The sequence below is a fragment of the Lepus europaeus genome, chromosome 12 (assembly GCF_033115175.1).
Source record: "Lepus europaeus isolate LE1 chromosome 12, mLepTim1.pri, whole genome shotgun sequence".
Classification (NCBI taxonomy): domain Eukaryota; kingdom Metazoa; phylum Chordata; class Mammalia; order Lagomorpha; family Leporidae; genus Lepus; species Lepus europaeus.
In genome coordinates this window covers 5,718,439-5,732,455 of record NC_084838.1, presented here as the reverse complement: position 1 = coordinate 5,732,455, position 14,017 = coordinate 5,718,439, and the positions used below count along the sequence as shown (strand labels likewise).

At 59.8% G+C, this 14,017-nt stretch overlaps 1 protein-coding gene across 3 annotated transcripts in view; it reads right to left on the bottom strand.

Moving 5' to 3' along the window:
* KYAT1 (kynurenine aminotransferase 1) overlaps positions 1–14,017 on the bottom strand; it is a 30,701-nt gene that overhangs the window by 11,925 nt on the left and 4,759 nt on the right. Inside the window, exon 2 of one of the 3 annotated variants that reach the window (XM_062207416.1) lies at positions 693–824. The exons of 1 other annotated variant lie outside the window; for it this stretch is intronic. In XM_062207416.1, the coding sequence (XP_062063400.1) occupies positions 693–788 (96 nt within the window). In that variant the 5' untranslated portion in view covers positions 789–824. Of the gene's footprint in view, positions 1–692; positions 843–14,017 lie in introns of those variants that run through there. One more of the 3 variants, XM_062207417.1, reaches the window with a different exon arrangement.

The window sequence follows — 14,017 nt, the reverse complement described above, 5'->3', positions numbered from 1 at the left end:
TGTGTGTGCCCGTCTCCGGCGCGAGTCTTTCTGGGGAGCCCCCCTATCTGGTGGGTTCCGCACGGCCCTCTCTGAATTCAGATGTGTGTCTTCCAGTCTGAATTAGTGAACGGCACAGCGGTCGGGACAAGGGCGGTGCAGCCCGGGTGATCGGCATAAAGACTGCGCCAACAGCGCCGGGCTGGCATCGCGTTAGGACGATGTGACGACTCAGGGCCGGGAAGCTGGGCTGGGGCTTGCACCGAGAGGAAGAACTTGGCTGTTGAGTGACGTCGACTGGGCTTAGGAAGCGGAGAGAAATAATGGGGCGCCTGGAAACAGGGGGTGCTCAAGGGAGTGGCCTCCAGGTGCATCCAAAGTGCTTGGACCAATAAGGACAACAGTGTGTGTTCTTGGGCTTGTGCACATAGCACAGTCATTTGGCCGACATTTATCGAGCGCCTACTGTGTACCAGCTGCTGGGCTGTGCCCAGGGGGGCATCGGAGGGGCAGTAGCCCCCAAGCAGGCTGTTCAGATGCAGAGCCACGCGTCCCAGACTAGAGAAGCTAGAGCAGAAGACAGTCCCATACCCAGGCGGCAGTCAGGGAAGGCTTCCTGAGAGAGGCGGCTCACGCATAGCTTCAGAACGGGTCAAGCGGATGCCAGGACCCGGGCCATGCAGGCGGCAGAGCGTTGGCGCTGCGGCACTTACGGTCTGGTGCAAGCACCGGGCGGGCGAGGCTCCAACCTTCTTTCCCCAGAGCGGCCCCAGCAAGTGCACGCGGATGCCTGCTGCGTTCCTGAACATGCCTCCCCGGGCCACGGGGCGCCGCCGGCTCCTCCGCTGGGGGCAGAGAAGGGAAGAGGGCCCTGGCCAGAAGTGGCCACACGCTCGGGACTTGGTCCCCCCGCCACCGCTCTAACAACAATGTAACGTGGTCACCGCATGCCCGGCTCATCCTGCACAGTGCTCACGGCCTCGCTGGGGCACACAGGCCTGCCAGCAACCAGCCTGGAAGATGCACATCGCCGCCCGCGGGCCGTGGCCTGGGGAGGACCATGTGGCACCGCGCACAGCGTCAGCCCACGGCAGCTCCCGCGGCGCTGAAGTCACATCTCCCCGGCCGGTCTTCTGTTGTAGCAGGGAACCTAGGTGCTGGCATCGTCGGGGCACAGCAGGGGGAGGGAGCGGCCACTTGCCATGTGGGAGCGCCAGTGTGCGTCCTGGCTACTCTGACTCCACTCCAGCTTCCTGCTACCGCACCTGGGAAAGCAGGCAGCAGCAGAGGCCCCCAGCCTGGGCCCCCGCCGTGCACGTGGGGCTGGAGTCCTGGCGCCTGGCGCCGCTCTGACCCAAGTCCGGCTGTTGTGGCCATGTGGGGAGTGAACCAGTGGATGGGAGACACCCCCCCCCCATCTCTGTCTTTGTCTCTCCCTTCCTGTCATTCTGCCTTTCAAGTAAATAAATAATCTTTTAGAAAGTGAAAACAGAACCCCCGATGGGGAGAGGCTATTTGTAACAAAAATAAGAATTTCAAGCCGGCGCCGCGGCTCACTAGGCTAATCCTCCACCTTGCGGCGCCGGCACACCGGGTTCTAGTCCCGGTCGGGGCACCGATCCTGTTCCGGTTGCTCCTCTTCCAGGCCAGCTCTCTGCTGTGGCCAGGGAGTGCAGTGGAGGATAGCCCAAGTGTTTGGGCTCTGCACCCCATGGGAGACCAGGAGAAGCACCTGGCTCCTGCCATCGGATCAGCGCGGTGCGCCGGTCGCAGCGCGCCAACCGCGGTGGCCATTGGAGGGTGAACCAACGGCAAAAGGAAGACCTTACTCTCTGTCTCTCTCTCACTGTCCACTCTGCCTGTCAAAAAAAAAAAAAAAAAAAGAATTTCAAGGGAAGAAGAGCTGGGCGGCTGGTGTGCACGTGGGTGGGCTCAAGCCCCCGGTCATCAGGGAGTGGCCTCTGCCGCCTCCCACCACAGGATGGACGGGGACAAGCGCCGGTGACGACGCCAGCAGACAGGAACCTCACACTCGCCGGTCCCCACGCTGCCGCAGAAGCTGCAGACTCGAAATCTTAAACACAGGCAGCCACGGGGCACGGCCACTCCACGTCTCGGCACGCACCAGAGAAACGAAGGCGGACGCCCCCAGAAGTTCTCCCGTGGCCACTCAGGGTCGTTATTTGTACCGGTCAGGACCGGACACAGTGCAATGAGCCTCCACGGAGGGGTGGCGATTGGCGACAAAAAGGAACAAAGGAGGAGCCGGCACTGTGCTGTAGCGGGTAAAGCTGCAGCCTGCAGTGCTGGCATCCCATGTGGGCGCTGGTTCAAGTTCCGGCTGCTCCACTTCAGGTCCAGCTCTCTGCTGTGGTCTGGGAAAACAGTGGAAGACTGCCCAGGTCCTTGGGCCCCTGCACCCATGTGGGAGACCCAGAAGAGGCTCCTGGCTCCTGGCTTCAGTCTGGACCAGCCCTAGCTGTTACAGCCCTCTGGGGATGGAAGACCTCTCTCTCCCTGTCTCCCTCTCTGTAACTCTGACTTTCAAATAAATAAGTCTTAAAAAAAAAAAAAAAAAAAAAAAGCCCAATCCCGTGTCTGACATGGACAGCTCCTGAAAACCTTCCGTCACGTGAGGCCAGAAGCCGCGTGCTGCCGCTCGCACGAGGTGGGGGAGTCTGCGGTGGCAGTCACAGGAGCAGGGGACAGGGACTGTGTCTCGGAGGCAGCAGGGCCTGGGTCCCTGCCACCCACATGAGAGACCTGCACAGAGTTCCCGGCACCTGCTTTAGCCTGGCCCAGACCTGGCTTTTGCGGGCCTTCGGGGAGAGAACCAATGGGTGGAAGCTCTCTCTCTCTCTCAGTCACTCTGCCTCTCTCTCGCTCTCTCTCTCTCTCTCAGTCACTCTGCCTCTCTCTCTCTCAGTCACTCTGCCTCTCTCTCTCTCTCAGTCACTCTGCCTCTCTCTCAGTCACTCTGCCTCTCTCTCTCTCTCTCTCTCTCTCAGTCACTCTGCCTCTCTCTCTCTCAGTCACTCTGCCTCTCTCTCTCTCTCAGTCACTCTGCCTCTCTCTCTCAGTCACTCTGCCTCTCTCTCTCTCTCTCTCTCTCAGTCACTCTGCCTCTCTCTCTCTCTCTCAGTCACTCTGCCTCTCTCTCTCAGTCACTCTGCCTCTCTCTCGCTCTCTCTCTCTCTCTCTCAGTCACTCTGCCTCTCTCTCTCTCTCTCTCTCTCTCTCTCTCTCAGTCACTCTGCCTTCAGGTAAATAAATCCATCTTTCAAAGGTGGCGTCTTGGTAGTGCCCACGGCCACGTGTCTCCCTCCCTGCAGAGAGCCTGGCTGTGCCGGAGGACACTAAGCCCAGCCACGTGGGAGTCACTCCAGGATCGGCCCACGTGGGGAAGGCAGCGCGGTCCCTGGGTGGGGACACTGTACAGACGGCCACACCCAGCGGGTGGGCTCCGCTGTGGCCCCACCGGCATCGGGGTGGACCCAAGGGGGGACTGAGCGTCACCTCACAGAGGCATCGCTAGCTGGCTGGGGGTGACCGTGGCCGTCTTGGTCCACTTCCTGCTGTATAACAGAATGTCTGAGCCAGGTAACTCACAACGGGGAGACATTGCTCACTGCCCCAGAGCCTGGGAAACCCCACCGGATGGAGGAAGGGTAAGAGAGGACGCCCACCTCGCTTTTGTAACTTTCAAATAAATAAATTACATTTTTTAAAGATTTATTTATTTGAGAGGCAGAGGCAGAGAGAGAGAGAGAGAGAGAGGTCTTCCATCTGCTGGTTCACTCCCCAAATGGCCACAATGGCTGGAGCTGAGCCAATCCAAAGCCAGCAGCCTTTTCTGGGTCTCCCACATGGGTGCAGGGGCCCAAGGACTTGGGCCATCTTCTACTGCTTTCCCAGGCCATAGCAGAGAGCTGGATCGGAAGTGGAGCAGCCGGGACTTGAACCGGTGCCCATATGGGATGCTGGCACCACAGGTGGAGGCTTCGCCTACTATGCCACAGTGCCAGCCACTTTTTTTTTTTTTTTAAGATTTATTTGAAAGTCAGAGTGGGGTGGGGGAGGGAAGGGATGGATAGGGAGAGAGAGATTGACCTTCACCTGCTGGTTCACTCCCCAGTTAGCCCCAAGGCTGGGGCAGCAGCAGGTGGACGCCAGGCCTCCCACATGGACAGCAGGGCCTCTTCTGCTGCTGCCTCCTTGGGCCATGAACAGGGAGCTGGATTGAAGATGGAGCAGCCAGGACTCGAACCAGCGCCCACAGGGGATGCCGGCACTGCAGGCTGAGGCTTTACCCCGCTGTGCCACAGCACCGCCCCCATAGTCTGGTTCTGATGCTTCACTCTGTCTTCAAACTGTGTGTGATTTTAGTCTGACTTAATTTAGAAATGTTAGGAAAATGTGCTTATGTGCGGGGCAGAGACACCTGGTGAAAGGTGACAGACAGAGCCCTCCCTCCCGCAGGTTCACCCCTCAGATGCCTGGAACAGCAGGAGGCTGAAGCCGGCAGCCAGGAACTCAGGTCTCCCGAGTGGGAGACTGTGCGTGACCACTGCTCCCCAGAGTCACGGCAGCAGGAAGCTGACACCAAGGGCCAGCCCCGGGCATCAAGTCCAGGCACCCCGCTGAGAGACGCGCACATTCTCACTGGTGTCTTAACCCCCAGGCCAGATGCCCGGCCCTGCCCTGGTGTCTTCGGCTGAGAGCGGGACCTGTGCGGGCTGGCGTGGTGCAGTGGGTTATGCCAGGGCTCACGACGCCAGTGTCCCGTATCAGAGCGCCAGTTCGAGTCCCAGCTGCTCTGCCTCCGATCCAGCTCCCTGCTAACGCTCCTGGGCAGGCAGTGCGTGACGGCCCAAGCGCATGGGCCCCTGCCACCCTCGTGGGAGACCCAGATGGAGTTCCTGGCTCCTGGCTGCAGCAGGGCCCAGCCCAGGCCATTGAGAGGCCATTTAGGGAGTGAACCAGAGGATGGAAAACCTCTCCCTCTCGTTCTTTTAATCTCTTTTGCTCTCTGTTACTGTCTTTCAAATAAAAGAATAAACAAGCAAGTTGGAGTTGCTGTAGTGGACGACAGGAAGTGGTAGGGATTCTTAGTGACTGGGGTCACTAGTGACCCACGGTCAGGTCTCGTGCTCATTCGCCCCTCCCCCTGCTCGGCTGGGACAGCAAAGTTAGAGGGGGTGGGAGTGGGGGTCTTCCCCTCCCCCCCCGCTGGTTTCTGATAGGTCAGGCTCTGTCTCAATCATTTCTTAGGAGGGCAGCCCCTAAGAAGAGAATTGGGTAGAATGTTCCGGCATACTTAAACACACTGCTTCCCCTTCTCCCCCACACGCACTGTGGGAACGTGGCCAAGCTTCCAGAGGTAAAACGCACAGGGGTGCCCGCTGCCCACGCCCGGGCCCCCGGAGTCCCTCGCCCTTGGACGCGTCCACACTGAGCGCCAGCAACTTGCCAACCACAGCTCGGGCTCTCCGCCTGGTGCCCAATTCCGGGAAGCCTTTTGCTCCGTACGCTGTGATTCTCCACCTCTGTCATTTAAAAATCACTTATGTGGCCGGCGCCGTGGCTTAACAGGCTAATCCTCCACCTTGCGATGCCGGCACACCGGGTTCTAGTCCCGGTCGGGGTGCCGGATTCTATCCCGGTTGCCCCTCTTCCAGGCCAGCTCTCTGCTGTGGCCCGGGAGTGCAGTGGAGGATGGCCCAAGTCCTTGGGCCCTGCACCCGCATGGGAGACCAGGAGAAGCACCTGGCTCCTGGCTACGGATCAGCGAGATGTGCCGGCCACAGCGGCCATTGGAGGGTGAACCAATGGCAAAAAGGAAGACCTTTCTCTCTGTCTCTCTCTCTCTCACTATCCACTCTGCCTTTCAAAAAAAAAAAAAAAAAAAAAGCCATGCATGGGTTCTTTTTGGTGGAAAAAAAAAAAAAACCCTTAGGTTTTCATTGTACTTTTCCACGAACTTTCTGAAACCCCCATGAGCTTGGCCCACCATGAGCACCCCCCAGGCCTCGCCCTTTCCAAACCGAGTCCTCCCCCAAAGACTTTCTTTTTTTTTCTTTCTTTTCTTTTCTTTTCTTTTTTTTTTTTTTTTTGACAGGCAGAGTGGACAGTGAGAGAGAGAGACAGAGAGAAAGGTCTTCCTTTTGCTGTTGGTTCACCCTCCAATGGCCGCCACAGCTGGCGTGCTGCGGCCGGCACACCGCACTGATCCGATGGCAGGAGCCAGGTGCTTCTGGTCTCCCATGTAGGTGCAGGGCCCAAGCACTTGGGCCATCCTCCACTGCCCTCCCGGGCCACAGCGGAGAGCTGGCCTGGAAGAGGGGCAACCGGGACAGAATCCGGCACCCCAACCGGGACTAGAACCCGGTGTGCCGGCGCCGCAAGGCGGAGGATTAGCCTAGTGAGCCGCGGCGTCAGCCGTGATCTTGTTCTTCTCAACAGAGAAAGAGGCCTTGAACGTGGGTAAATCGTGGGGGCTCCAGTGCAAGCGTGAGTCTGCACCTGTCTCCGTTGGTGTCGTGAGCTTGGGGGTTTAGAGGGCCCTTTCCCCGACCTCGCGTGGGAAAGAGAAGCCATGGTGGGGGCAGTTCCAGCCACAGGCAGAAACAGTACAGTGGCTCCAGCGGCAGCCCCCACCCAGCCCCTCTGCCTGATGCAAGGGGGTGGGGTGGGGGAATGAGGCGGCTTGTGGGCATGTTGTTCCTGACGCAGCCAGCAGAGGGAGCGCAGAGGCAGTCTTGTGGGCCAGCTGGCCCTGGAATTGGGGCTCAGGGCCACTTTTGGGACTGAGGAGTGAGGGGTGCTGGGGGAGACCCGGCGTGCGGTCTGTTGGTCTCCTAGTCTGGAGTCCTCCTAAGACTGCGAAGGAACCAGGGGCCTGCACAGGGGCCACTCACATCACCAGGGCCAGCCCCAGGGACGACTCCCCTCCTTTCCTGGAAGCCAGCCTTCCCTGGCCGGCTCCAGTGGCCCTCAGGGCTGTCCTCCGGCTGCCGCGATGGCCTTTATTTCCTGCACCCTTCTCTGTGCGGGGCCCACCACGTTTGTTTTCTGGTTTTAGCTTTTCGTGAGGCACGCATGCTACAAAATCCACCATACCCCGCCCCGTGTTTAGGTGCACAGTTCCGCGGTGTTAAGTGGGTCGCACTCGGGACACTGTTCATCTCGCAGGACTAAAACTCGGCACCCGGCAGACAGCATTGCCCCCCCGCCCAAGCCCCCAGCAACCACCCTCTGCTTTCTCTCTCTGATTCTGACCACTCCAACTCAGGTCCCATCATTTAAAAAAATATATATATTTATTTACTTGAAAGGCAGGTTAGAGCGAGAACTTCCATCTGCTGGTTCACTCCCCAGATGGCCACAACAGCCAGTGCTGGGCCAGGCCAAAGCCAGGAGCTTCCTTCAGGTCTCCCACACAGGTGCAGGGGCCTAAGCACTTGGGCCATCTTCCACTGCTTTCCCAGGCCATAGCAGAGAGCTGGACCAGAAGTGGAGCAGCCGGGAGTCGAACCAGTGCCCATATGGGATGCAGGGAAGAGCCCACCAAGATGCTAAACCACACACCCATGGCCACAGCTGACAAGGAGCAGAGCCCAGAGCCAGCAGGGACTCCACCCAGGTCTCACACATGAGTGGCAGGAACCCCAGCAGCACAGCCATCACCTGCTGTCCCCCAGGACCCAGGATGCACGGGGGAGGCAGAACTGAAGGCAGCGGCTCGGCCACATACGTGACAATGCTCCCAGATGCACAAATACTTCACTTTTTACGAAGTTCAAACACAGAACAGCCACGCAACCTGGCAAACTCCACTCCTAGGAATGCGCCTCAGAGAAGAGCAAGCTAGTGTCCACACAGAAACGGCCGGGTGCCTGCAGCACCATCACTGCCCACAGCCGCGGAGTGCAAGGAACCCCGGGCACTGACAGGTGAATGGGCACGGGCACGTCCATCAGTGGGACAGATGAATGGGCACACGGGGCACGTCCATCAGTGGACAGGTGAATGGGCACACGGGGCACGTCCATCAGTGGGACAGGTGAACGGGCACACGGGGCACGTCCATCAGTGGACAGATGAATGGGCACGGGCACGTCCATCAGTGGACAGGTGAATGGGCACACGGGGCACGTCCATCAGTGGACAGGTGAACGGGCACGGGGCACGTCCATCAGTGGGACAGGTGAATGGGCACACGGGGCACGTCCATCAGTGGACAGGTGAATGGGCACACGGGGCACGTCCATCAGTGGACAGGTGAACGGGCACGGGGCACGTCCATCAGTGGGACAGGTGAATGGGCACACGGGGCACGTCCATCAGTGGGACAGGTGAATGGGCACACGGGGCACGTCCATCAGTGGACAGGTGAACGGGCACGGGGCACGTCCATCAGTGGGACAGGTGAATGGGCACACGGGGCACGTCCATCAGTGGGACAGGTGAATGGGCACACGGGGCACGTCCATCAGTGGACAGGTGAATGGGCACACGGGGCACGTCCATCAGTGGGACAGGTGAATGGGCACACGGGGCACGTCCATCAGTGGACAGATGAATGGGCACACGGGGCACGTCCATCAGTGGGACAGGTGAATGGGCACACGGGGCACGTCCATCAGTGGGACAGGTGAATGGGCACACGGGGCACGTCCATCAGTGGACAGGTGAACGGGCACGGGCACGTCCATCAGTGGACAGGTGAATGGGCACACGGGGCACGTCCATCAGTGGACAGATGAATGGGCACACGGGGCACGTCCATCAGTGGGACAGGTGAATGGGCACACGGGGCACGTCCATCAGTGGACAGGTGAATGGGCACACGGGGCACGTCCATCAGTGGGACAGGTGAATGGGCACACGGGGCATGTCCATCAGTGGGACAGGTGAATGGGCACACGGGGCACGTCCATCAGTGGACAGGTGAATGGGCACACGGGGCACGTCCATCAGTGGACAGGTGTATGGGCACACGGGGCACGTCCATCAGTGGACAGATGAATGGGCACACGGGGCACGTCCATCAGTGGACAGGTGAACGGGCACGGGCACGTCCATCAGTGGACAGGTGAATGGGCACACGGGGCACGTCCATCAGTGGACAGATGAATGGGCACACGGGGCACGTCCATCAGTGGGACAGGTGAATGGGCACACGGGGCACGTCCATCAGTGGGACAGGTGAATGGGCACACGGGGCACGTCCATCAGTGGACAGGTGAATGGGCACACGGGGCACGTCCATCAGTGGACAGATGTATGGGCACACGGGGCACGTCCATCAGTGGACAGGTGAATGGGCACACGGGGCACGTCCATCAGTGGACAGGTGAATGGGCACACGGGGCACGTCCATCAGTGGACAGGTGAATGGGCACGGGGCACGTCCATCAGTGGACAGGTGAATGGGCACACGGGGCACGTCCATCAGTGGACAGGTGAACGGGCACGGGGCACGTCCATCAGTGGACAGATGAATGGGCACACGGGGCACGTCCATCAGTGGGACAGGTGAACGGGCACACGGGGCACGTCCATCAGTGGGACAGGTGAACGGGCACACGGGGCACGTCCATCAGTGGACAGATGAATGGGCACACGGGGCACGTCCATCAGTGGGACAGGTGAATGGGCACACGGGGCACGTCCATCAGTGGACAGGTGAATGGGCACGGGGCACGTCCATCAGTGGACAGGTGAATGGGCACACGGGGCACGTCCATCAGTGGACAGATGAATGGGCACACGGGGCACGTCCATCAGTGGACAGATGAATGGGCACACGGGGCACGTCCATCAGTGGGACAGGTGTATGGGCACACGGGGCACGTCCATCAGTGGACAGGTGAATGGGCACACGGGGCACGTCCATCAGTGGGACAGGTGAATGGGCACACGGGGCACGTCCATCAGTGGACAGGTGAACGGGCACGGGCACGTCCATCAGTGGGACAGATGAATGGGCACACGGGGCACGTCCATCAGTGGACAGGTGAATGGGCACACGGGGCACGTCCATCAGTGGACAGGTGAATGGGCACACGGGGCACGTCCATCAGTGGGACAGGTGAATGGGCACACGGGGCACGTCCATCAGTGGGACAGGTGAATGGGCACACGGGGCACGTCCATCAGTGGACAGGTGAATGGGCACGGGGCACGTCCATCAGTGGACAGGTGAATGGGCACACGGGGCACGTCCATCAGTGGACAGGTGAATGGGCACACGGGGCACGTCCATCAGTGGACAGGTGAATGGGCACACGGGGCACGTCCATCAGTGGGACAGGTGAATGGGCACACGGGGCACGTCCATCAGTGGACAGGTGAACGGGCACGGGCACGTCCATCAGTGGGACAGATGAATGGGCACACGGGGCACGTCCATCAGTGGACAGGTGAATGGGCACACGGGGCACGTCCATCAGTGGACAGGTGAATGGGCACACGGGGCACGTCCATCAGTGGGACAGGTGAATGGGCACACGGGGCACGTCCATCAGTGGGACAGGTGAATGGGCACACGGGGCACGTCCATCAGTGGACAGGTGAATGGGCACGGGGCACGTCCATCAGTGGACAGGTGAATGGGCACACGGGGCACGTCCATCAGTGGACAGGTGAATGGGCACACGGGGCACGTCCATCAGTGGACAGGTGAATGGGCACACGGGGCACGTCCATCAGTGGGACAGGTGAATGGGCACACGGGGCACGTCCATCAGTGGACAGGTGAACGGGCACGGGCACGTCCATCAGTGGGACAGATGAATGGGCACACGGGGCACGTCCATCAGTGGACAGGTGAATGGGCACACGGGGCACGTCCATCAGTGGACAGGTGAACGGGCACACGGGGCACGTCCATCAGTGGGACAGGTGAATGGGCACACGGGGCACGTCCATCAGTGGGACAGGTGAATGGGCACACGGGGCACGTCCATCAGTGGACAGGTGAATGGGCACACGGGGCACGTCCATCAGTGGGACAGGTGAATGGGCACACGGGGCACGTCCATCAGTGGACAGGTGAATGGGCACACGGGGCACGTCCATCAGTGGACAGGTGAATGGGCACACGGGGCACGTCCATCAGTGGACAGGTGAACGGGCACGGGCACGTCCATCAGTGGACAGGTGAATGGGCACACGGGGCACGTCCATCAGTGGACAGGTGAATGGGCACACGGGGCACGTCCATCAGTGGGACAGGTGAATGGGCACACGGGGCACGTCCATCAGTGGGACAGGTGAATGGGCACACGGGGCACGTCCATCAGTGGACAGGTGAATGGGCACACGGGGCACGTCCATCAGTGGACAGGTGAATGGGCACACGGGGCACGTCCATCAGTGGGACAGATGAACGGGCACGGGCACGTCCATCAGTGGACAGGTGAACGGGCACGGGCACGTCCATCAGTGGACAGGTGAACGGGCACGGGCACGTCCATCAGTGGACAGGTGAACGGGCACGGGCACGTCCATCAGTGGACAGATGAATGGGCACACGGGGCACGTCCATCAGTGGGACAGGTGAATGGGCACACGGGGCACGTCCATCAGTGGGACAGGTGAATGGGCACACGGGGCACGTCCATCAGTGGGACAGATGAACGGGCACGGGCACGTCCATCAGTGGACAGGTGAACGGGCACGGGCACGTCCATCAGTGGACAGGTGAACGGGCACGGGCACGTCCATCAGTGGACAGATGAATGGGCACACGGGGCACGTCCATCAGTGGGACAGATGAACGGGCACGGGCACGTCCATCAGTGGACAGGTGAATGGGCACACGGGGCACGTCCATCAGTGGACAGGTGAATGGGCACACGGGGCACGTCCATCAGTGGACAGGTGAACGGGCACGGGCACGTCCATCAGTGGGACAATGAACGGGCACACGGGGCACGTCCATCAGTGGGACAGATGAACGGGCACGGGCACGTCCATCAGTGGACAGGTGAACGGGCACGGGCACGTCCATCAGTGGACAGGTGAACGGGCACGGGCACGTCCATCAGTGGGACAATGAACGGGCACACGGGGCACGTCCATCAGTGGGACAGGTGAATGGGCACACGGGGCACGTCCATCAGTGGACAGATGTATGGGCACACGGGGCACGTCCATCAGTGGACAGGTGAATGGGCACACGGGGCACGTCCATCAGTGGACAGGTGAATGGGCACACGGGGCACGTCCATCAGTGGGACAGGTGAACGGGCACACGGGGCACGTCCATCAGTGGGACAGGTGAACGGGCACACGGGGCACGTCCATCAGTGGACAGATGAATGGGCACACGGGGCACGTCCATCAGTGGGACAGGTGAATGGGCACACGGGGCACGTCCATCAGTGGACAGGTGAATGGGCACACGGGGCACGTCCATCAGTGGGACAGGTGAATGGGCACACGGGGCACGTCCATCAGTGGACAGGTGAATGGGCACACGGGGCACGTCCATCAGTGGACAGATGAATGGGCACACGGGGCACGTCCATCAGTGGACAGATGAATGGGCACACGGGGCACGTCCATCAGTGGGACAGGTGTATGGGCACACGGGGCACGTCCATCAGTGGACAGGTGAATGGGCACACGGGGCACGTCCATCAGTGGGACAGGTGAATGGGCACACGGGGCACGTCCATCAGTGGACAGGTGAACGGGCACGGGCACGTCCATCAGTGGGACAGATGAATGGGCACACGGGGCACGTCCATCAGTGGACAGGTGAATGGGCACACGGGGCACGTCCATCAGTGGACAGATGAATGGGCACACGGGGCACGTCCATCAGTGGGACAGGTGAATGGGCACACGGGGCACGTCCATCAGTGGGACAGGTGTATGGGCACACGGGCACGTCCATCAGTGGACAGGTGAATGGGCACACGGGGCACGTCCATCAGTGGGACAGGTGAATGGGCACACGGGGCACGTCCATCAGTGGGACAGGTGAATGGGCACACGGGGCACGTCCATCAGTGGACAGGTGAATGGGCACGTCCATCAGTGGACAGATGAATGGGCACACGGGGCACGTCCATCAGTGGGACAGGTGAATGGGCACACGGGGCACGTCCATCAGTGGGACAGATGGATGGGCACGGGCACGTCCATCAGATGGGATACCAATCAGTCTTCAGGAGGAACAACACACAAAGCCATGCCACAGCGTGCACGAACCACAAAAACATCACAGCACACCACAGAAGCCCAACCCGGAAGGCCACGTATTGTTTGAGTCTTTCTACACAATTTATACAGCACAGGCCGACCCACAGGGAGAGGATTCGTGGTGACTGGGGGGTGGGGCAGTGGTTTGGATGGGTACAGGGAGTTGTACTGGGGTAGTGGAAACGTCTGGAAACTGGAGGGGTGGAGGAGGCACAACCACTGAATCTCTACTTCAAAATGGCGAGCGGTTCTGTCAAGTCAATTTCAACTCTTTTTTTTTTTTTTAATATTTATTTATTTATTTGGAAGTGAGAGTTACACACAGAGAGAAGGAGGTCTTCTATCCACTGGTTCACTCCCCAAATGGCCACAATGGCCAGAGCTGAGCCAAACCGAAGTTAGGAGCCAGGAGCTTCTTCCAGGTCTCCCACGTGGGTGCAGAGGCACAGGGACTTGGGCCATCTTCTACTGCTTTCCCAGGACATAGCAGAGAGCTGGACTGGAAGTGGGGCAGCCAGGACTTGAACTGGCGCCCACATGGGATGCCGGCACTGCAGGTGGCAGCTTTACCCACTATGCCACAGCACCGGCCCCTCAAACCAGCTTTTAAAGTGTGTGGTAATAAAAAAAAAAAAATCAAAGAATATAAATCGATTTGCATTTTTTAAAGATGTACTTATTTGCTTTGGTGTTCTTACACTTATTCATTTGAAAGGTAGAATGAGAGAGACAGAGATCTTCTATCCACACTGCTTCACTCCCTATATGGTTGCAACACTCAGGGCTGGGCCAGGCTGAAGCCAGGAGCCTGGAGCTCCATCCA